This window comes from Ranitomeya variabilis, chromosome 8 (genome assembly GCF_051348905.1).
Source record: "Ranitomeya variabilis isolate aRanVar5 chromosome 8, aRanVar5.hap1, whole genome shotgun sequence".
Lineage (NCBI taxonomy): Eukaryota > Metazoa > Chordata > Amphibia > Anura > Dendrobatidae > Ranitomeya > Ranitomeya variabilis.
Genome location: NC_135239.1, coordinates 143,575,623 through 143,599,045, shown reverse-complemented (window position 1 = coordinate 143,599,045; position 23,423 = coordinate 143,575,623). Strand labels below are relative to the sequence as shown.

Sequence of the window (23,423 nt, the reverse complement as noted above, 5' to 3'; positions counted from 1 at the left end):
TGGTGCTTGCGCGGTTTCATCTATCAGAACTATGCTACTGTGCAGACCCTATCTTGATGGAGCCTTTTTTTTCTTCTGCCAAAATGGAACCGGCGCTCTCTCTCGATTAAGCCTAATTGTTTTTCTCTGCCAAAATGGCACCTGTGCAGTATTTATCGGGTCGCGAAAGAGGCTACTGCACAAGCGCGGCTGCCAGCAACATTTTGTTTGAAAATAAAAAAAGGCTTTAAACAAAACTATATGTGAAAATAAGACGAAAATATGTATATTATACCCCGTATCATGCTACATGCCACCTGCCTGAGGAATGTGATTATTTTTTCAAACCATATTATATTCAGTATGTAAAATAGGGGGCAGGTCACTGAGGGATCAATAACCTGACATAAGCCCGTAAGGATGCATATGTAAGTAGATCACCACGTAAAGACCCCACCCCCCACACCAAAGCACGAGAATCTCATTAAAAGGGAAACCACATTTGCCCTATCTAAACTATGACTATGGCATACAGGATATTGACTGCTGAGGAGAGTGATCCCTGTGTGTCTCATATCAGCTGTATTGTTGTGGATAAATCATCTCATCACTTTATATAATGACCTCTTCCAAGCTCCGGGGCGGATAGTGTCTGGAGATAACTGCCTCCAGAACATGACACAGGCTTAAGAGCCAAGCCCGCACCATTACTGGCCAATGCTTGCCGTGCTACATAGCAGGTATCTGCCAAGACTGGAGGCAGGCGGAGAGGAAGTCACAGACAAGGAGGAGACAACCCAGTGTACAGTCCACCCCCTGTGCACTGAAACTTAGTTGTAAGAAAACTTTAAATGGTGAATAAAAGGGAACCTGTCATCCCCAAAATCGAAGATGAGCTAAGCCCACCAGCATCAGGGGCTTATCTACAGCATTCTGTAATGCTGTAGATAAGCCCCTGACGTATCCTGAAAGATGAGAAAAAGAGGTTAGATTATACTCACCTGGGGGGGCGGTAAGATCCGATGGGCGTCACGGTCCGGTCCAGGGCCTCCCATCTTCATAGGATGACGTCCTCTTCTTGTCTTCACGCTGTGGCTCCGGCGCAGGCGAACTTTGCCCTGTTGAGGGCAGAGGAAAGTACTGCAGTGCGCAGGCGCCGGGAAAGTTCAGAAAGGCCCAGCACCTCGGCACTGCAGTACTTTGCTCTGCCCTCAACAGGGCAAAGTTCGCCTGCGCCGGAGCCACAGCGTGAAGACCAGAAGAGGACGTCATCCTATGAAGATAGGAGGCCCCGGACCGGATCGCGACGCCCATCGGACCGGACCGCAGCGGGACCGCCCCTGGGTGAGTATAATCTAACCTCTTTTTCTCATCTTTCAGGATACATCGGGGGCTTATCTGCAGCATTCCAGAATGCTGTAGATAAGCCCCTTATGCTGGTGGGCTTATCTCATCTTCAATTTTGGGGTTGACAGGTTCCCTTTAAAGAAGAACAAGGTGGATTTCCTCAACAAAGGTATCAACGTAATCTTTATTACAGCCGTGTCTTTAAGTCACAAAATCGTGCCGGCAGGTTCTCTAGTACACTACTAGGACAACACCTTGATTTAAATGTTTGGCCCCCAAAGAAGAAAAAAAAGCCTATATTCCCCCCCCCCCTTCCATGCCAGCACAGTTCCCGCGTTGTCAGCACTTGAAGTTATTGTGACATGTAACGCTGGTGCCCAATCAGCGCTGGCATCACAGTCCCCACTTTCAAACTAATTGAACAAGAAGAGGAATTCAGATCAGCCACAGCCTGGACGTCCTCTTCATGTTAAATTCATAGGAGACAGTGACGCCAGAGCCGACTGGGCACCAGGCTCAAGTGTCACAACAACCGCACGAGAGTCCCAGGGAAAGCGAGTGCTGACACTGCTGGAATGGCGACGGCACCAGAGGAGAGTATAGGCATTTTTATTTTAATCGGGGCCAAACATTTACATCAAGGCGGCATTGTTCCAGTAGCGGAATACCCCTTTAAGGGCTTTATTGGACAGTCTTTTGGAGTGAACCTGAGAGCTGATACATGCTGCCCAATCTATGGGAAGGCAGTTTCAGAGAAAAGCATACCTTAAGAGCTGTCAGGGACCAAGACACAAGGGAGACTACTAAGACAAGCGGGTTCTCAGGTCTTGGCTTATGTGTGCAGTAAAAAAAAAAAAAATATCACCCCCAAAAAATACAAATGAGCGAATTACAGCGGGTGTGAAAGGGGCATTGGTAGTTAGTTGGTTTTGATTCACGATTTGGCTTTTTTCTCGTACAGTTTTATAGTAAAATGAAATTGTGTTATTCAAAAACTAGAACTCATCCAGCAAAACACAAGCCCACATACAAGAAAGTAAGTGATCAAACTGTGGCCGCCCTCAGAAGGGGAGAAAAAAAAATGTCTGCAGAGGGAAGGGGTTAAACACTTACCATATTTGGCATGCCAGGCCCAGACTTTTTGTCCATTGAAAATTGGGTCAGACTGTTCTGGAGAGCTGCTTTGTTCTGCATTTGGGGAGCAAGCCCAGCAGCTCCCAACTGGGGACCAGTATTCTGACCATATGATGTCCCATAGGGGTTAGGGTTGTTCATTATCCCAAGCTAAAAAAATAACATTTGCAAAAGTAGAATTTACAAAACAACCAAAAATCTCAAAAGAAAACAGTTAAGCAGTAAAGCAAGGTTCACCCTGGCGATGGCGGGAGTTTTAGGAATAAAGAAGATGACCTGCAGGAAACTGCTTTATCTTGTGATGGAGATTAAATAAACCAGGAGGGAGCCTATTGTACATAATAGGGTCAGTTTGCAGTTTGGTTGCCATCATTTTAAAGAGAAAAAAAAACTGCAGGCTACACGTTTTATTCTGGTAAAACTGATGGAACTTGGCAACAAAGGCTTTTATGCAAGTGTGAACCTAGCCTAAGCTGTGCCATATATATGGTATGTACATAATAGTCGGTAACTGCTTGCACAAGAGTGTGGCTTTATTTGGGTAGGATCAATTAATCCTACCCTCATTTTAAAATCATTACTTAAAAAAAAAAAAAATCTAATTTCACATACTACTTTTAGCAATACATTTTCAATATGACACTCCCTTCAGATTACTGGGACCCACATTTGTATCATCTTTATAACTGAAGCATCAAAATTAAAACAAAGCTGGTATTCAAAGACATTCCACCATCAGCAAAAAGCAGCGCTCCCGAAAAACAGGAAAATCGTGGTTCTACATCCTTAAGTATAGGGGGGCCCTCACTGATTGAGTTCAATAATTTCCGATTCATTAACAAATTGCCAAAAAGAAAGAAATCAGGGATCCAGGGTAATTGTCAGTTTTAACCAACTCTGTATACTTTTTTTTATATACTGGAAACCCCCCCAAAAGTGATGCCATTTTAAAAACAGCGCTCCTCAACATATTGGAAACTGCTGTCATGTAGTTTATTAACCCTTCAGGTGACATCAAAGGAATGAAAAAGTGTATTTTTACCACCTAAATGTTGCTAACTTCTGAACAGGCCGCTGTAGCCAGGAGACTCTAAGGCCACTATTTGGCAGTGAATTTCCATTGCAAACATCAGGACCACACAATCATGATCTCAGGGTGTTGATGGGCTTTAAGAGGAAGCCCCCACACTCAACCATATATATGATGTAGTCACAACTGACAGCAGCATCTAAGAGGTTAAGTAGAACTGGACGGTGCCAACACTGATCATGGCTGATACAGCAAGTTGTCAGCTATAGTGTACAGCAGACAGCTGCTGGACTGTCACCTGTATGGGGACGATATTCTCTTATAGCGCAGGTCAGTAAAAAGGCGTATTGGCGGTCATTAAGGGGAGCCCAGTCTTCTGAGTAAATTTCTGCACTCTGCAGAATTGCCAGTGAGAGCGATATGCATACGTTACCGGTCACATGCCACCTAGATGTGATCTGATTCTCTCAATTCACTTGAATTGACTGAAGAGCAGTACATCCAGAATTGGCCAGAAGTATGTAGATTGCATACATGTGGTCCCATGCTATCTCCCTACATACACCCCACCCCTACTGGCAACATAGAGGTTGTAGTGGTAGTTGTGGAAAACTTACAAAATAATGGCATCATCTTAATACAATGGCCTACCTTGTTCATAGTGGTTGGCTGTGGGCTTCTCATTCCTGACTGTCCAGACATTGGTGGACCCCCTTGCTGAAGAGTCTCCGCTAACAGGTTGGTAGAACTGCCCATTCCTTGGTTTGGGTAAGGCATCCCAGGTCGACCCCTTCCTGTACCAAGTGACCCATTCATCATTTGCCCCTGCATTATGTTTTGTCCATTTCCAGCTTGAATCATACCTGTGTTCATGCCCATTCTAGGCTGATTTATTGGGTTGTTTAGGGAAGCCATCATACCAGCTGTTGAGGACGGGTTTAAGCCGGGTTGTCCTGGATGGTTTCCATTACCACCCATACTCAAGCTTGAGGGAGTCAATCCACTTTGAATCATTGGGCCCTTCACCATGTTGTTTAGAAGTCCAATACCAGGGTTGGCTTGAGATGTTTGCTGACCAAGACCCATATTCATGTTTGTACTACCACCTCGCAATAGTTCTGACAGCTGCTTATGTTTGGCTGCTGCATCAGGTACCATGTTCATGCTGGTGTGCAGCTGACCAAGCTCGCCACCATTGCTTGCACCAAATTCATGGGAGCTAATTAACTCATCAGGCAGATCTTGTTCGAGGTCAAATAAGGACCCCAAATCTAAAAGAGGGAAAACATTAATGGTTTATTTTCAATATATCACAACATTTAAAAAAATAAACAGCAAAATCATGGATATTATTCAGAAAAGAGCAATCTAGTAAAATACTTAACCAGCAGAGAGCAGAGTCAAATTTCATAATACCCAGCTGCTCCATTGCCATAGGAAAGGCTGCCAGCAGGTTACTAGTGGAGGGTTAAAGAGGACCCAACGGAAGGATATCCAGGGAATAGATGATAAATCGCTGATCGCTACAAGGACTAACAGGCTACAGTCTAAATAAAGCAGTGCGATATGTCGCTCCACGACTCCAATAGGCTACAGTCTAAATAAAGCAGTGCGATATGTCGCTCCACGACTCCAATAGGCTACAGTCTAAATAAAGCAGTGCGATATGTCGCTCCAGGACTCCAGTAGGCTACAGTCTAAATAAAGCAGTGTGATATGTCGCTCCAGGACTCCAGTAGGCTACAGTCTAAATAAAGCAGTGCGACAGCGCGTTCCCCTTTCTCATACAGAGAGGGAGTAGGAGATTGTACGTTGTCTGTTATAACGTTTTGGGGGAGGAAGTTATTGAGGGAAGGGAAGGGTAGGGTTAGGGGTTATTTTGTAATAATGAGGGCTTGGGGGGGGAGGTTTGGGTAAGAGGGCCCAGTTTAGGGGAGTAAAGAAGACCAATGGAAAGAGGAAGAGATGGTTAACTATTATGCAAAATGATGGGAGATAGAGTTAAAATTTTGAGCTGGAATATTAGAGGTCTATCCAATGATACAAAACGTAAGGCTATTTTGCAATATATTGTAAAACCGAGACCCTCGCTGGTGTGCCTTCAAGAAACTCACTTACTAAAAGGAAAAACGGGTATATTGCATAAAAGATGGGTGAGGAAGGCCTTCCATGCGACATTCTCGGCCTACGCCAGGGGAGTGTCAATCCTTGTGCATACAAGTGTTCCGTTCGAGGAGGTGGTAATAGATAGTGATGGACAGTATGTATTTCTTGTGTGTAAGGTGTTCGCTAGACTGATATGTGTCGTGTCAGTGTATATTCCTCCACCGTTCTCGGGGGAAAAAACTACAGGAAATCCTAAATTTATCTGGCAGGTGGGGAGGAGTCCCGTTGCTCATAGTGGGGGATGTTGGCAATGTCATTGACGATCATTGGGATAGGGGGCAGCATGCTATGTTGAGGAAGGAGGGGAATTTGACAGCGTTCGGTAGTTATTTGAAAGAAGTGGCATGGAAAGACTTGTGGAGATTGCGTAATACTGATACATACTGTTTCTTATGCTGTTCAGCGACATGTGGCTCTATCTCGTATTGACAGAGATTGTGATAAAAAGCTGCAAATATTATCGTATGTATGTATTGTCTTTTTTTTGTTTGTTTGTTTTCTCTTCTCTCCAGGAGTAATGTTTGGTCGGAGATGGGTCTTTAGAGGGGAGGGGGGAGGGGAGGGGGAAGGGTTGTTTCTTTTAAAACAAAAAGACAAATGTACCTTGTTTATTTGTATGGATACTGTTGTATTTGGTATGTACAATAAAAAAATATCCGATTTAAAAATAAAGCAGTGCGATATGTCGCTCCAGGACTCCAATAGGCTACAGTCTAAATAAAGCAGTGCGATATGTCGCTCCAGGACTCCAATAGGCTACAGTCTAAATAAAGCAGTGCGATATGTCGCTCCAGGACTCCAATAGGCTACAGTCTAAATAAAGCAGTGCAATATGTCGCTCCAGGACTCCAATAGGCTACAGTCTAAATAAAGCAGTGCGATATGTCGCTCCAGGACTCCAATAGGCTACAGTCTAAATAAAGCAGTGCAATATGTCGCTCCAGGACTCCAATAGGCTACAGTCTAAATAAAGCAGTGCGATATGTCGCTCTAGTTAGTCTTAATGAGGCTGACAAAAGTAGAAAAATAAAGCTGATTTAGCTATAGTAATAGGGCCAAAGAATATTAATAGGACTTAAGGACTACAAGGCTATGGTTGAACATTTCTGGTTTGGTAGTGGTAAGGCAAAATTCAGAATATATATCCCATAAAATAAATATATTTCCAAGAAATCACTGATACCGTGGAAAACGTTTGTTAGTGAAAGTCACTTTCCACTTCAGCAGATTCTGACAGATTTCACTAAATAACCATCTTTCGTTTTTATTTAATGGAATCATGAAATCCACTTTGACCAGAAAAAAATGAAACCGGACAGTTATGAGAGAATGTGGATTTGAGAAGACTTACAATAAAACTTAGCATAAGCAGCCATGGACCAAAGTAACAAGTCAATAACTTTCAGATCTGTGCTCCCCAATAGTATAGTTTGTATATAACATTAACAAGTAGACAGGTTCACAAAATGGGACTGTAGAAATCAATGGGTATTCTGGTCTGCAGAACTTAATTATCTATCCACTAGATACATAGTAATTATTACATAATTATAGGTCCTCCTGAGGGACTCCCATGGATCCCAAAACAGAGGGTGCCGCCGTTCCAATTGAATAGGGTGGATGGTAGCGCATGAACCCTGCAGCTCTATTCAGAGTCTGCTTTGTCCTCAGACGACTTATCAGTCTTCTTGATGCGCATGTACCCTACTAATGTCAGAATCTGTCAATTCACAAGTAGTCCAAAAAACCCTTCATAAAAATGTTGTGCCATAAGATGAAATTGCGCAGTTTCCCCAACTCCAAAGTAGGGTTATTGTGGCTGAAATGACTGCAGGTGTGAAATTATTCAGATCAGCATGGGTGCAGGTCCAACGTCACAACACGCGAGCGACACTCTGCTCCCTGAGGATGTACAATGTGGCCAGGAAGGCACGCGCAACATCTTCATAGAACAGACAGTAACATTGCGTTTGCTAAATTGAGTCAATCACCCTGGCAGTCATGCTTACAAGTAGGGAGAAAGGATTGGACTCGTTCGCACAGCTTTCCATTCTGTGAGTGCAGATTAAAACTTGATTTTACAATTATAAGAGCAATTGCTAAGGCACTATAGAACGGGGGTGCAATTAAGACCTGGTGGTGGATAATCGGTGACTGTAAACCAATTAGCAGTGCCTTGTCATGTCTGAACTGCACGCTCACTGACAAGCTGAATAATGCACTGCACTACATAGGTAGTGTTTGCTACACAAAGGATCACATTTTAAAGTCCCTTTGTGGGACTAAAATATTTATTCCACAGTGTAAAATATGAAAAATACAAAGGACTAAGCAAGAATTTATATTTTATTCATTCCACCTCCCAAAATTAAATAAAAATAAATAAATCGCATTTACCACAAAATTGTACAAATAAAAAAACTACATCTTACCCAAAGCAAATCCTCAGTGTATGGAGCGTAGAGCACAAAGTTATGTTTATGTGCAAAAGTAGCAAAAAAGTTGGATATGGCTCTAACCTATAAAACTATTATGCTTGATCAAGTCTAAAAAGTGGTACCAGTGAAAACTATCTTGTCATGCAAAAAATAAGTCATCAAACATCTCATTTGACAGAAAAATATTTAGAGAGGTTACCCACTACTAGCACAACCCCTTCTTGATCCAAATGTTTGGCCCCCATAAAATAAGCCTATACTCACCTCGCATGACGGCACTGGTGGTTTCGGGGCTACGGTGCTGCTGTTGTGACACCGGCGCCCGATCAATGTCTCCACCTTTGGACAAATTGAAAGTGATAAGGAAGTCCGGGCTGAAGCTGATCCCCAACTTTCTCTTCATGCTCAATTCAACAGGAGGCGAGGACAGTGACGCCGGCCCCGACTGTCACACGTCACAACAGCAGCATGGGAGCTCCAGGAGAAAAAGTAGACACTGCGGGAAGAGTGCCGGCACAGGAGGAGAGTATAAGCTTTATTATTTTATGAAGGACAAGATAAGGGTATGAGAAGTTGTCCAAATAGTGGACAGCTTCTTTAACAGCACACAATCAGGGACACAAAAACTATTTTTTTTCTAAGTCTTCTTTTATAAATACCAGGTTTTTCCTGGCCGATTTTGCGGCCCCAATAGATTTCTATGGTGCGCCGTATTTGTGGCCGTGAAAAAAGATCGAGCCTGCTCGATCTTTTTCACAGTGTACGGACACAGCCCCCATTTAAAATCAATGGGTGCACCGTCACTTCTGGTTTTGAGGAACGACATTTTTTTTCCAATACTTCTTCCATAGTATTGGAAAACTGAAAAACAGCGAACCACAAGTTTTTTGCGGTACGTTATTGCGGCAGACCGCCTTTTTGGCGGCGATATGGCCGCAAAAAACATGGCAAGTGTAAAAGTAGCCTAAGGGTATGTGCACACGTTGCGGATTTGCCTGTGGAATTTTCTGAGCAGATTCTGCATCTCTTGGCAGAAAACGCAGTTAAAAGTCCATGCGTTTTTTAATGCCGATTTTCATGTAGATTTGTATGGGTTTTTGTAAGCTAAATAAAGATCTATTTAACAAAAAAAAATTGTGATGTCATTTCAATTATGTTTAAACACACTAAACAAATATAAGTAAATATCTATAGACAGATGTACCTATAGATAGATATAGCTATATCTATAGATATACCAAGGCCGATGGTTAGTAATAAACATAATAAAATGGTGCATAAAGAGTTAAAGACACAAAATTTGCATTAAACGCAATTTAAAAATAAAAAATAAAAAGGCGTGGGCTCTCGCGCAATTTTCAAAACCAGAGCGGGAAACACCTTTTCCGCCCTTCTATTGGCAGTGTCTTCACTGTTTTCCTGTACAGACGAGTCACCGCGGAGGATTACCTTCAGTCAGTACATGCCGGAGGGCCTTGTAGAACAGTGACATTTTTTCCCCATACACTATATGGCAAAATCAATGGTGTCGTTCAAAAGTATAACTCATCAAGCACAAAATAACTCATAATGGCCATATTGACAAAAATAAAGTTATGGCTCTGGTATATCTTTTAGTCTACAAGTTACAGGGAATCGGTCACCCCTTGGGACGTATATACTACTATGGCCATACAGGTGATAGAACTGTTAAAATAGTCCTACCTGAATGCCTCACAGCTACCGTTTTGTTACTGATAAATAGCCTTTTACTCTGTTATGCTAACTAGTTCTTCCAGGCTCCGGGGGCATGCGGTGCCTGGAAGAAAACGCTGCCTCTGGCGTTAATGTGTGTTCCACCCCCTCCCATGCACATCACATGCCATGTGACAAGCAGTAGTGGCGCCGGAAACTTAAACGATTCTGCACACCTTTTCCGCCCTTCTATTGGCAGTGTCTTCACCGTTCTCCTGTGCAGACGAGTCACTGCTACCTTAGTAGCAGAACAACAATGAAGCCAATGCCCAAAGAAGGGAGGAAAAGGTACGCATAATCGTGTGACTGGAGGACGCAGGATTCTGATGCCACAACTTCACGTCACATGGCATGTCAGGGGATGGTTCACACATTAACACCGGAGGCAGAGTTTTCTTCCAGGCACCGCACGCCCCAGAGCCTGGAAGAAAGCATTAACAAAGGATTAAAAGGCTATTTCTCAGTAACAAGACAGCAGCTATGAAGCTTACAGGTAGGACTATTTTAACAATTCTATCACAAATATGGCCATAGTAGTATGTTATCAGGGGGTGACAGATTCCATGTAAATTTATAATTTGTTTGGAGTTTAATTTTAAGATATATTCTTTAATTCTTTATTTTCTAGCCTCACACTGGCTATCTGAACCTGCCACCGTCTGATTCGTATTGCAATATACAAAACAAGCCAAGTATTCCAAGATTTAACTAAAATCACAGTCTCATACAAGTCCCGACATGGCAGGCACAGTCGCAGGATTTGAAGGGAATTTGTCACCAGGTTTTAACCACCTTATCTGAGAGCATAATGATGTAGAACCAGAGACCCTGCTTGCAGCAATGTGTCACTTACTGGGCTACTTGTAGTTTTGAAAATATCATATACTATTAGTAGCTCATCATTAGAAAACTAGTAAACCTGCTCTCGTGTAGTCCTCAATAATAATGAGCTCTGTATAAACACACACACACACACACACACACACACACACACACACACACCACTTAGTGGCAGCTTTCCGCCTATGCACAGTGTACAGAGAGCTGCCAATCAGGACTCAGCATTCAGACAACTGATAGATCTGCAGCAGATAAAACAGTAATGTGCAGACGTATGGGTTTTTTTTGCCTATATACTTAAAAAAATTAAAAAAAAAAAAAGTAAAACATGGTAACAAGAATCAGACACTGACAATTTAACCAGGTATGTGTTTTACTGTGAAACACTGCGACATTTCAGAGAAACCATGCACATAAGACATATTATAATACATAACCTTATTTTTATATAGCGCCAGCATATTCCGCAGCACTTTACACACATTATCATCACAGTCCCCGATGGGGCTCACAATCTAAATCCAATTGTCTTTGGAATGTGGCAGGAAACCAGAGAACCCAGTGGAAACCCGTGCAAACACAGGGAGAACATACAAACTCCTTGCAGATGCTGAACCCAGAACTCCAGCGCTGCAAGGCTGCAGTGCTAACCACTGAGCCACCGTGCTGCCTCACAAAGCCCGGCCAAAGACCATAGCATTTGACTAGTCTAAAAGGGCTGAAAAGTGATTTCACCCCTTGAATGACAGGTCTTTCCCTATACACACACAAGGAGAGCCTGGTCACTGCATCAGCACCATTCACGGAGACTGTGATCCAGAGTGGATCTGGAGAATGCGATTAGGCAGACCGTTTCACTGTTCTGCGTATGGACTCATTTTTAATGTAATATTAGCCTTATTTTTATTCAATCTTTTTTCTTATTTTGGATTGTCCTTTCAAAGGCTGTAAGCTATTCTAAAGCTATTACAATATTACTGTAATTGGTTTCTCATTAATGAAAATGCTGAGCCACCATTGCATACTGTGAAAACGTCCATGGATGTAGCCCCAGTGCAGACTGTGTCCAGCACTTGCAGAGATGTTACATAGAGCAGCACTGAATTCTACACCTTACTGCTGCATGCAAAAGGGGGATTCTCTCCTCTCCCATAGGTAAAATGTACTCCTTATTAAGCCCCGTCCATCTGCCAATTTTCACTTTTATATTTGCATGGTTTCATCCGATTCTTTTAAGCAGCATAACTTTTATTCTTTCATTGACACGGCCATGTGAGGACTTGTTCTTTTGCAGAATGAGCTGTAGTTTTGAATGACACCATTAATTTTACTATATGAAGCACTACAACACTGAAAAGTAATCCCAAATGGGATGAAATGGTGAAAAAAAAAATGAAATTCCACCATTGTTTTAACAATGTTCATTGCCAATATGATCCTCAGGGCAGTGAGTGTGTAGAAATAGCCAAATTGCAAAGTTTATTAAGTGGATAAAAAAATCATAACAGTTTGTTGAAAAACGTTTGGTTTGTCGACATTTTCAGAGATCCATAACATTTTTCTATCAATTTAGCTGTGAGGGCCTGCTTTGTGAATGGTGAGCCGGCTGTTTGATGCCAAGTTCTCGATAAAGAATGGGGTGCACGTTTTGTTTTTTGTTTTTTAAGGAGTTGTGGTGACCAAAAACATTAATTCTGTAGTTTGGATTGTTTCTCTTTTTATGGCATCTAGCATATGGATTGATTAAATGAATATTTTGATGATCTGGACTTCTATGGACACAGCAATACATAATACGCCTATATTTTTAAGGGGGGAAAAGAGGGGCTAGCCTATTTTATGAAAACTTTAATTTTCTACCTTTTTAGTCCCCTTATGGGACTTGAACCTGTGATCATTTCATCACTTATAGGCCGGCGTCACACTGGCGAGTTTTACGGACGTAAGAGCGCAGAAACTACGTCCGTAAAACTCGCATTACATACGGCACAATTATTCTCAATGGGGCTGCTCCTATTAGCCGTATATTACGGTTCAGTATTATACGGCTTTCTACGGCCGTACAAAATCGCAGCATGCTGCGTTTGTCAGCGTATTGCGCAAAAAAATCGCTAATGAAAGTCTATGGGGGCGAGAAAAATACGGATTCCACACGGACCTGCAGTGTGACTTGCGAGAAATACGCAGCGGTGTTAGTGAAAAGTCGGTAATTCAATTGCCGGCTTTTCATTTCTCCTGCACAAACCCGACAGGATATGAGACATGGTTTACATACAGTAAACCATCTCATATCCCCTTTTTTTTTGCATATTCCACACTACTAATGTTAGTAGTGTGTATGTGCAAAATTTCAGCGCTGTAGCTGCTGAAATAAAGGGTTAAATGGCGGAAAAAATTGGCGTGGGCTCCCGCGCAATTTTCTCCGCCAGAATGGTAAAGCCAGTGACTGAGGGCAGATATTAATAGCCAGGAGAGGGTCCATGGTTATTGGCCCCCCCGTGGCTAAAAACATCTGCCCCCAGCCACCCCAGAAAAGGCACATCTGGAAGATGCGCCTATTCTGGCACTTGGCCACTCTCTTCCCACTCCCTGTAGCGGTGGGATATGGGGTAATGAAGGGTTAATGCCACCTTGCTATTGGAAGGTGACATTAAGCCAGATTAATAATGGAGAGGCGTCAATTATGACACCTATCCATTATTAATCCAATTGTTGGAAAGGGTTAAAAAACACACACACACACACATGATTTAAAAGTATTTTAATGAAATAAACACAGCGGTTGTTGTAATAATTTATTGTTCTCTCAATCCATCAGGAACACCCTCGCTTGGAAAAATAATAAACGCACAAGATACATACCTTCTGGTGAACCGTCTCGTCCCACGAAGTAATCCATCTGAAGGGGTTAACTAATATTACAGGCAGGAGCCCTGCTAAATGCAGCTGTGCTCCGTGCCTGTAATCCCCGGGTGCTGAAAGGAAAGCAGTGACTTGTACTTACATTGAGTCGCGGTGATGCGCCCCTGCTGGATGTTCTCATGAACTGCAGCCTGGGAACTTTTTCCCACGCTCCAGGTCATATGAGGACATCCACCAGGGGGCGCATCACCGCGACTGAAGGAAATGTAGGTCAATGACCTACATTTCATTCATTCGCCGGGGATTACAGGCACGGAGCACCGCTGCATTTAGCAGGGCTCCTGCCTGTAATATTAGTTAACCCCTTCAGATGGATTACTTCGTGGGACGAGACGGTTCACCAGAAGGTATGTATCTTGTGCGTTTATTATTTTTCCAAGCGAGGGTGTTCCTGATGGATTGAGAGAACAATAAATTATTACAACAACCGCTGTGTTTATTTCATTAAAATACTTTTAAATCATGTGTGTGTGTGTTTTTTAACCCTTTCCAACAATTGGATTAATAATGGATAGGTGTCATAATTGACGCCTCTCCATTATTAATCTGGCTTAATGTCACCTTCCAATAGCAAGGTGGCATTAACCCTTCATTACCCCATATCCCACCGCTACAGGGAGTGGGAAGAGAGTGGCCAAGTGCCAGAATAGGCGCATCTTCCAGATGTGCCTTTTCTGGGGTGGCTGGGGGCAGATGTTTTTAGCCACGGGGGGGCCAATAACCGTGGACCCTCTCCTGGCTATTAATATCTGCCCTCAGTCACTGGCTTTACCATTCTGGCGGAGAAAATTGCGCGGGAGCCCACGCCAATTTTTTCCGCCATTTAACCCTTTATTTCAGCAGCTACAGCGCTGAAATTTTGCACATACACACTACTAACATTAGTAGTGTGGAATATGCAAAAAAAAAGGGGATATGAGATGGTTTACTGTATGTAAACCAGGTCTCATATCCTGTCGGGTTTGTGCAGGAGAAATGAAAAGCCGGCAATTGAATTACCGGCTGTTCACAGATATCGCGCTGAATGAAATCTAAATACAGAATATATATATATGTGTCTCAATGACATATATATATATATATATATACTGTATATATGTTTTAATGAACATTTGAGCACATAAATCCATTAGATGTCGGTTTTGCAAGCCTGCGCAAAAATCTCGCAGTACGGATGCCATACGGATTACATACGGAGGATGCCATGCGCAAAATACGCTGACACACCCTGACTACAGATCACTATTTTGGGAACATTTCTCCGTATTACGGCCGTAGTAAGGACGTAAAAAACGGACCGTATTGTCTTATGCCGAGTGTGACGCCGGCCATACTATCATAGTATATAATCATACAGTGATTGACGGCTTTCATGACTGCACTTGAAGATACCTTCAAGGTTATAGCAATTTTCTGGAGTTTTAATCTTCAGGTCTTAAAATAATGATGGGCTGGTGTTACTCTGTAGTTATGCAAGAGGTTCTCGCCATATACTGGCTTTGTGTTACAGAGCTCAGCACTTTATGGAACCGTGTACCAACACTACCTCTGATGGTCGCAGACACACTCTGAAGGTAGATCTCAAGCAAGGCATACCTATCTGTTCATTGCAAGCCATTCCACCTAATGAAGCTGCTTGAGACAATGCGGAGGCGTTATAAAGCGGTCATCAGAAAAAAAGGGGTACTTTGAGCAGTCTAAAGTTTTAATTTGATCATACAATGGAGTGGAATAATGAGGAAAAAAATCCAAGTGCAATTAAACAATTCAGTCATTGCTTTTTGGGTACGGATTTTTAAGGTGTTCATTGTGCGGTACAAATAACCTGGAAACATGATTTTTCAGGCAATTAAGATTACGGCAATACAAACTAATTTTCTGTTAAAAAAAAACAAACAGTGGAAATTTGTAATACAAAATAATTTGGTTTGTGTCTACGTTAACATTTTTCAGTTGACTGACCTATGCGAGGGCTCTTTACGACTATGTGTACGCATTGCAGATTTTGCTGCGGATCCGCAGCAGTTTTCAATGCGTTTACAGTACCATGTAAACCTATGGAAAACAGAATCCGCTGTGCCCATGCTGCGGAAAAGCTGCGGTTTACATTCCGCAGCAGGTCCAATTCTTTGTGCGGATTCTGCAGCGGTTTACACCTGCTCCATGATAGGAATCCGCAGGTGTAAAACCGCAGGTGGAATCCACACAAAAACCACAAAATCCGCAGGTAAAACGCAGTGCCTTTTACCCGCGGATTTCTCAAATCCGCTGCGGAAAAATCCGCAGACCTCAAGAATACGTGTGCACATAGCCTTAGGGAGATAACCTGACGTTTTAACCCCTTCATGACCCAGCCTATTTTGGCCTTAATGACCTTGCCATTTTTTGCAATTCTGACCAGTGTCCCTTTATGAGGTAATAACTCAGGAACGCTTCAACGGATCCTAGCGATTCTGAGATTGTTTTTTCGTGACATATTGGGCTTCATGTTAGTGGTAAATTTAGGTCGATAATTTCTGAGTTTATTTGTGAAAAAAACGGAAATTTGGCGAAAATTTTGAAAATTTCGCAATTTTCACATTTTGAATTTTTATTCTGTTAAACCAGAGAGTTATGTGACACAAAATAGTTAATAAATAACGTTTCCCCACATGTCTACTTTACATCAGCACAATTTTGGAAACAAATTTTTTTTTTGCTAGGAAGTTATAAGGGTTAAAATTTGACCAGTGATTTCTCATTTTTACAACAAAATTTACAAAACCATTTTTTTTAGGGACCACCTCATATTTGAAGTCATTTTGAGGGTTCTATATGGCTGAAAATACCCAAAAGTGACACCATTCTAAAAACTGCACCCCTCAAGGTGCTCAAAACCACATTCAAGAAGTTTATTAACCCTTCAGGTGTTTCACAGCAGCAGAAGCAACATGGAAGTAAAAAATGAACATTTAACTTTTTAGTCACAAAAATGATCTTTTAGCAACAATTTTTTTTATTTTCCCAACGGTAAAAGGAGAAACTGGACCACGGACGTTGTTGTCTAATTTGTCCTGAGTACGCTGATACCTCATATGTGGGGGTAAACCACTGTTTGGGCGCACGGCAGGGCTCGGAAGGGAAGGAGCGCCATTTGACTTTTTGAATGAAAAATTGGCTCCAATCTTTAGCGGACACCATGTCGCGTTTGGAGAGCCCCCGTGTGCCCAAACATTGGAGCTCCCCCACAAGTGACCCCATTTTGGAAACTAGACCCCCCAAGGAACTTATCTAGAAGCATAGTGAGCACTTTAAACCCCCAGGTGCTTCACAAATTGATCCGTAAAAATGAAAAAGTACTTTTTTTTCACAAAAAAATTATTTTAGCCTCAATTTTTTCATTTTCACATGGGCAACAGGATAAAATGGATCCTAAAATTTGTTGGGCAATTTCTCCTGAGTACACCAATACCTCACATGTGGGGGTAAACCACTGTTTGGGCACATGGTAAGGCTCGGAAGGGAAGGAGCGCCATTTGACTTTTTGAATGAAAAATTATCTCCATTGTTAGCGGACACCATGTCGCGTTTGGAAAGCCCCTGTGTGCCTAAACATTGGAGCTCCTCCACAAGTGACCCCATTTTGGAAACTAGACCCCCCAAGGAACTTATCTAGAGGCATAATGAGCACTTTAAACCCTCAGGTGCTTCACAAATTGATCCGCAAAAATGAAAAAGTACTTTTTTTTCACACAAAATTTCTTTTAGCCTCAATTCTTTCATTTTCACATGGGCAACAGGATAAAAATGGATGATAAAATTTGTTGGGCAATTTCTCCTGAGTACACCGATGCCTCATATGTGGGGGTAAACCACTGTTTGGGTGCACGGCAAGGCTCGGAAGGGAAGGAGCGCCATTTGACTTTTTGAATGGAAAATTAGCTCCAATCGTTAGCGGACACCATGTCGCGTTTGGAGAGCCCCTGTGTGCCTAAACATTGGAGCTCCCCCACAAATGACCCCATTTTGGAAACTAGACCTCCCAAGGAACTAATCTAGATGTGTGGTGAGCACTTTGAACCCCCAAGTGCTTCACAGAAGTTTATAACGCAAAGCCATGAAAATAAAAAATAATTTTTCTTTTCTCAAAAATGATTTTTTAGCCCACAATTTTTTATTTTCCCAAGGGTAGCAGGAAAAATTGGACCCCAAAAGTTGTTGTCCAGTTTCTCCTGAGTACGCTGATACCCCATATGTGGGGGTAAACCACTGTTTGGGCACAAGTCAGGGCTCGGAAGGGAGGTAGTGACGTTTTGAAATGCAGGCTTTGATGGAGTGTTCTGCGTGCGTCACATTCCATTTGCAGAGCCCCTGATGTGCCTAAACAGTAGAAACCCCCCACAAGTGACCCCATTTTGGAAACTAGACCCCCCAAGAAACTTATCTAGATATGTGGTGAGCACTTTGAACCCCCAAGTGCTTCACAGAAGTTTACAACGCAGAGCCGTGAAAATAAAAAATCATTTTTCTTTCCTTAAAAATGATGTTTTAGCAAGCAATTTTTTATTTTCGCAAGGGTAACAGGAGAAATTGGACCCCGATAATTGTTGCCCAGTTTGTCCTGAGTATGCTGGTACCCCATATGTGGGGGTAAACCACTGTTTGGGCACACGTCGGGGCTCGGAAGGGAGGGAGCACCATTTGACTTTTTGAATGCAAGATTGGCTGAAATCAATGGTGGCGCCACGTTGCGTTTGGAGACCCCTGATGTGCCTAAACAGTGGAAACCCCTCAATTCTAACTCCAACCCTAACCCCAACACACCCCTAACCCTAATCCCAACTCTAGCCATAACCCTAATCACAACCCAACCCCAACACACCCCTAAACACAACCCTAACCCTAATCCCAACCCCAACCACAACTTTAACCCCAACACACCCCTAACCCTAACCACAAGCCTATTCTTAATCCTATTTCCAACCCTAGCCCTAATTCCAACCCTAACTCTAATTCCAACCCTAACCCTAAGGCTATGTGCCCACGTTGCGGATTCGTGTGAGATTTTTCCGCACCATTTTTGAAAAATCCGCAGGTAAAAGGCACTGCGTTTTACCTGCGGATTTACCGCGGATTTCCTGTGTTTTTTATGCGGATTTCACCTGCGGATTCCTATTGAGGAACAGCTGTAAAACGCTGCGAAATCCGCACAAAGAATTGACATACTGCGGAAAATACAGCGCAGCATTTCCACGCGGTATTTTCCGCACCATGGGCACAGCAGTTTTGGTTTTCCATAGGTTTACATGGTACTGTAAACCTGATGGAACACTGCTATGAATCCGCAGCGGCCAATCCGCTGCGGATCCGCAGCCAAATCCGCACAGTGTGCACATAGCCTAATTCTAACGCTAACCCTAGTTCTAACCCTAACCCTACCCCTACCCCTAACCCTACCCCTAGTTCTAACTCTAACCCTAGTTCTAACCCTAGTGGAAAAAAAAAATATTTTATTTTATTATGGTCCCTACCTATGGGGGTGATAAAGGGGGGGGGGGGGGGTCATTTACTATTTTTTTATTTTGATCACTGTGATAAGTTTACCACAGTGATCAAAATGTACATGGAACGCATCTGCCGGCCGGCAGATTCGGCGGGCGCACTGAGCATGCGCCCGCCATTTTGGAAGATGGCGGCGCCCAGGGAGAAGACGGACCGACTTCGGGAGGCTCGGTAAGTATGAGGGGGTGGTGGATCGGAGCACAGGGGGGTGGATCGGAGCACAGGGGGGGGGGGGATCGGAGGACGGGGGGAGCGGACAGGAGCACGGGGGAGCAGACAGGGGGACGGAGGGGGGTACCCGACAGAACGGAGGACTGGGGAGGAGATCGGGGGCGGTGGGGGGGGGGGGGGCAGAACATGATTTCCAGCCATGGCAGATGCTATTGCAGCATCGGCCATGGCTGGATTGCAATATTTCACCATTTTCATAGGTGAAATATTGCAAATTGCTCTGATTGGCTGTTGCACTTTCAACAGCCAATCAGAGCGATCGTAGCCACGTGGGGGCAAAGCCACCCCCCCTGGGCTGAAGTACAACTCCCCCTCTCCCTGCAGATCGGGTGAAATAGGAGTTAACCCTTTCACCCGATCTGCAGGGACGCGATCATTCTGTGACACAGCATATGCGTCACAGGTCGGATTGGCACCGACTTTCATGACGCATACACTGTGTCACAGGTCGGGAAGGGGTTAATTACAGTTTTGGTAGAAGACTATTGCATGTTTTGGTGGTATGCAGCAACTGGGAAAAAAAACTACTTTTCAATTATATTCTTTTTAAGGGACAGGTTATAGCTACTTTGATATTTTGAGAGTTTAGATATTTTTACACAAGCATCAGCAATCATACACTTATCACATGGCTTATTGTGGGATAAGCAGAGACTTTAATAACTGGACAAATGACAAAAAAAAAATGAATATTTTTACATAAAACTAGAGTATTTTTTAAAGGAATTTTCCAGGAATAAGTTGTATTTTTAGGCTATAGGCTTGCTCTGGGGAAAACTAGCAAAATCAGCATTGCTCCAACACTACACTACCCATAGTCTTTTTCAATAAGTGTCCTTTTAAAGGGAATCTATCAGCATGTGTTGATATTAAATTTGAGAGCAGCATGATGTAGGAGCAGATACCCTGATTACACTAATGTATAAATTAGACTGTGTGCTGTCGTTTCAATACACTCAGTGTTTTATCAGCAGCAGATCATCACTAGGGGACTAGGCGTTACCTAGCAGGCCAGTCAGGCCCCCTCCACCGATTGGCAGCTTGCTGAAAACATACAGCGTACACAGGAATCTGCCAATCAGCGGTGTGGGCAAGGTTATACAGAGCTCAGCACTTCTACATCTACAGCAGCGAAAAGACGATCCCATCAAAACTGCACAAAGCAGCTCAGTAGCTGACAATGGATCAGGCCCTATGGCCCTACATCATGCTACTCTCAGACTTCATGCCAAAACCTGCTGACAGATTCCCAATAGGGGCATTATTTGAATAGGTGTATTTACTTAAAGTTATTTTTGTTGGCTTCTGCAGCCTGTATGTTGCACTGTACATTGATGGTCACATAATGAGAACTATGAATCTGTCAGTGGAATTTGTAACATTTCTCTGCTGAGCTTTCCAGTATTGATTTGACACCATCAACTTTGATGTGGTCACAAATCCACTTAAAAAGATGTTGTTAACCTCTTCACGATCTGAGGTATTTTCGGTTTTGCGTTTTCGCTTTTTGCTCCCCTTCTTTTATATTCGTTTATAACTTTTATTTTTCCGTCAATATGGCCATGTGAAGCCTTGTTTTTTGCGGGACGATTTGTATTTTTGAACGACACCATTGGTTTTAACATATCATATACTGGAAAACGAAAAAAAATATTCCCACTGCGGTGAAATTACAACAAACATGCAATCCCACACGTTTTGTTTTGCTTTTTTACTATTTTCACTAAATGCTAAAACTGACCTACCATTATGCTTCTCTAGGTCATTACGAGTTCATAGACACCAAACATGTCTTGGTTCTATTTTTAGCTAAGTGGTGAAAAGAATTCCAAACTTTGTTAACCCCTTAAGCCCCGAGGGTGGTTTGCACGTTAATGACCGGGCCAATTATTACAATTCTGACCACTGTCCCTTTATGAGGTTATAACTCTGGAACGCTTCAACGGATCCTGGTGATTCTGACATTGTTTTCTCGAGACATATTGTACTTCATGATAGTGGTAAAATTTCTTTGATACTACCTGCTCTTATTTGTGAAAAAAAAAAAAAAGGAAATTTGGCGAAAATGTAGAAAATTTCGCAATTTTCCAACTTTGAATTTTTATGCCCTTAAATCACAGAGATATGTCCCACAGAATACTTAACGAGTAACATTTCCCACATATCTACTTTACATCAGCACAATTTTGGAAACAAATTTTTTTTCTCAGGGAGTTATAAGGGTTAAAATTTGACCAGCAATTTCTCATTTTTACAACACCATTTTTTTTATGGACCACATCACATTTGAAATCATTTTGAGGGGTCTATATGATAGAAAACACTCAAGTGTGACACCATTCTAAAAACTGCACCCCTCAAGGTGCTCAAAACCACATTCAAGAAGTTTATTAACCCTTCTGGGGCTTCACAGGAATTTTTGGAATGTTTAAAAAAAAAAAATGAACATTTTTTTTTTTTTTCACAAAAAAAATTACTTCAGCTCCAATTTGTTTTATTTTACAAAAGGGTAACAGGAGAAAATGGACCCCAAAAGTTGTTGTACAATTTGTCCTGAGTACCCCGATACCCCATATGTGGGGGTAAACCACTGTTTGGGCGCATGGCAGAACTCGGAAGGGAAGGAGCGCCATTTGACTTTTCAATGCAAAATTGGCTGGAATTGAGATGGGTAGCCATGTTGCTTTTAGAGAGCCAGTAATGTGCCTAAACATTGAAACCCCAAAGTGACACCATTTTGGAAAGTAGACCCCCTAAGGAACTTATCTAGATGTGTGGTGAGCACTTTGTCCCACCAAGTGCTTCACAGAAGTTTATAATGTAGAGCCGTAAAAATAAAAAAAAACATTTCACAAAAATGAACTTTTCGCCCCAATTTTTTATTTTCCCAAGGTTACCAGAAGAAATTGTACCCCAAACATTGTTGTGCAATTTGTCCTGAGTACGCCGATACCCCATATGTGGGGGTAAACCACTGTTTGGGTGCACGGCAAAGCTCGGAAGGGAAGGAGCGCTATTTGACTTTTCAATGCAAAATTGGCTGGAATTGAGATGGGACGCCATGTTGCGTTGGGGAGCCCCTGATGTGCCTAAACATTGAAACCCCCCACAAGTGACACCATTTTGGAAAGTAGACCCCCTAAGGAACTAATCTAGATGTGTGGTGAGAGCTTTGAACCCTCAAGTGTTTCACTACAGTTTATGACGCAGAGCCGTGAAAATAAAAAATCATTTTTTTTTTTCCACAAAAATTATCTTTAACACCCAGTTTTGTATTTTGCCAAGGGTAACAGGAGAAATTGGTCCCCAAAAGTTGTTGTCCAATTTGTCCTGAGTACGCTGATACCCCATATGTGGGGGGGAAATCACCGTTTGGGCGCATGGCAGAGCTCGGAAGGGAAGGAGAACTGTTTTACTTTTTCAACGCAGAATTGGCTGGAATTGAGATCGGACGCCATGTCGTGTTTGGAGAGCCCCTGATGTGCCTAAACAATGGAAACCACCAATTCTAACTGAAACCCTAACCCAAACATACCCCTAATCCCAACCACACCCATAACCCCAACCCTAACCACACCTTTAACTCCAACACACCCCTAACCCTAATCCCCTAACCCTAATCCCAACCATAACCCTAACCACACCCCTAACCCTAATCCCAACCGTAAATGTAATCCAAACTCTAAAGGGAAAATGGAAATAAATAAAAAAAAAATTGTTTTTTTTTTCCCCCCTAACTAAGGGGGTGATGAAGGGGGGTTTGATTTACTTTTATAGCGGGTTTTTTTAGCGGATTTTTATGATTGGCAGCTGTCACACACAGACTTTTTATTGCAAAAAATATTTTTTGCGTTACCACATTTTGAGAGCTATAATTTTTCCATATTTTGGTCCACAGAGTCATGTGAAGTCTTGTTTTTTGCAGGACGAGTTGATGTTTTTATTGGTAACATTTTCGGGCATGTGACATTTTTTGATCGCTTTTTATTCCGATTTTTATGAGGCAGTATGACCAAAAACCAGCTATACATGAATTTCTTTTGGAGGGGTGGGGGAGCATT

At 42.6% G+C, this 23,423-nt stretch overlaps 1 protein-coding gene across 4 annotated transcripts in view; it reads right to left on the bottom strand.

Moving 5' to 3' along the window:
- The window catches only part of EP300 (EP300 lysine acetyltransferase), a 185,684-nt gene that overhangs the window by 143,697 nt on the left and 18,564 nt on the right, over positions 1-23,423 (bottom strand). For all 4 annotated transcript variants that reach the window (XM_077276079.1, XM_077276081.1, XM_077276080.1 and 1 more), the window contains exons 2-3: positions 4,142-4,761; positions 2,440-2,610 (exon numbers count right to left, since the gene is read on the bottom strand). In XM_077276079.1, the coding sequence (XP_077132194.1) occupies positions 2,440-2,610; positions 4,142-4,761 (791 nt within the window). The remainder of the gene's footprint in view (positions 1-2,439; positions 2,611-4,141; positions 4,762-23,423) is intronic.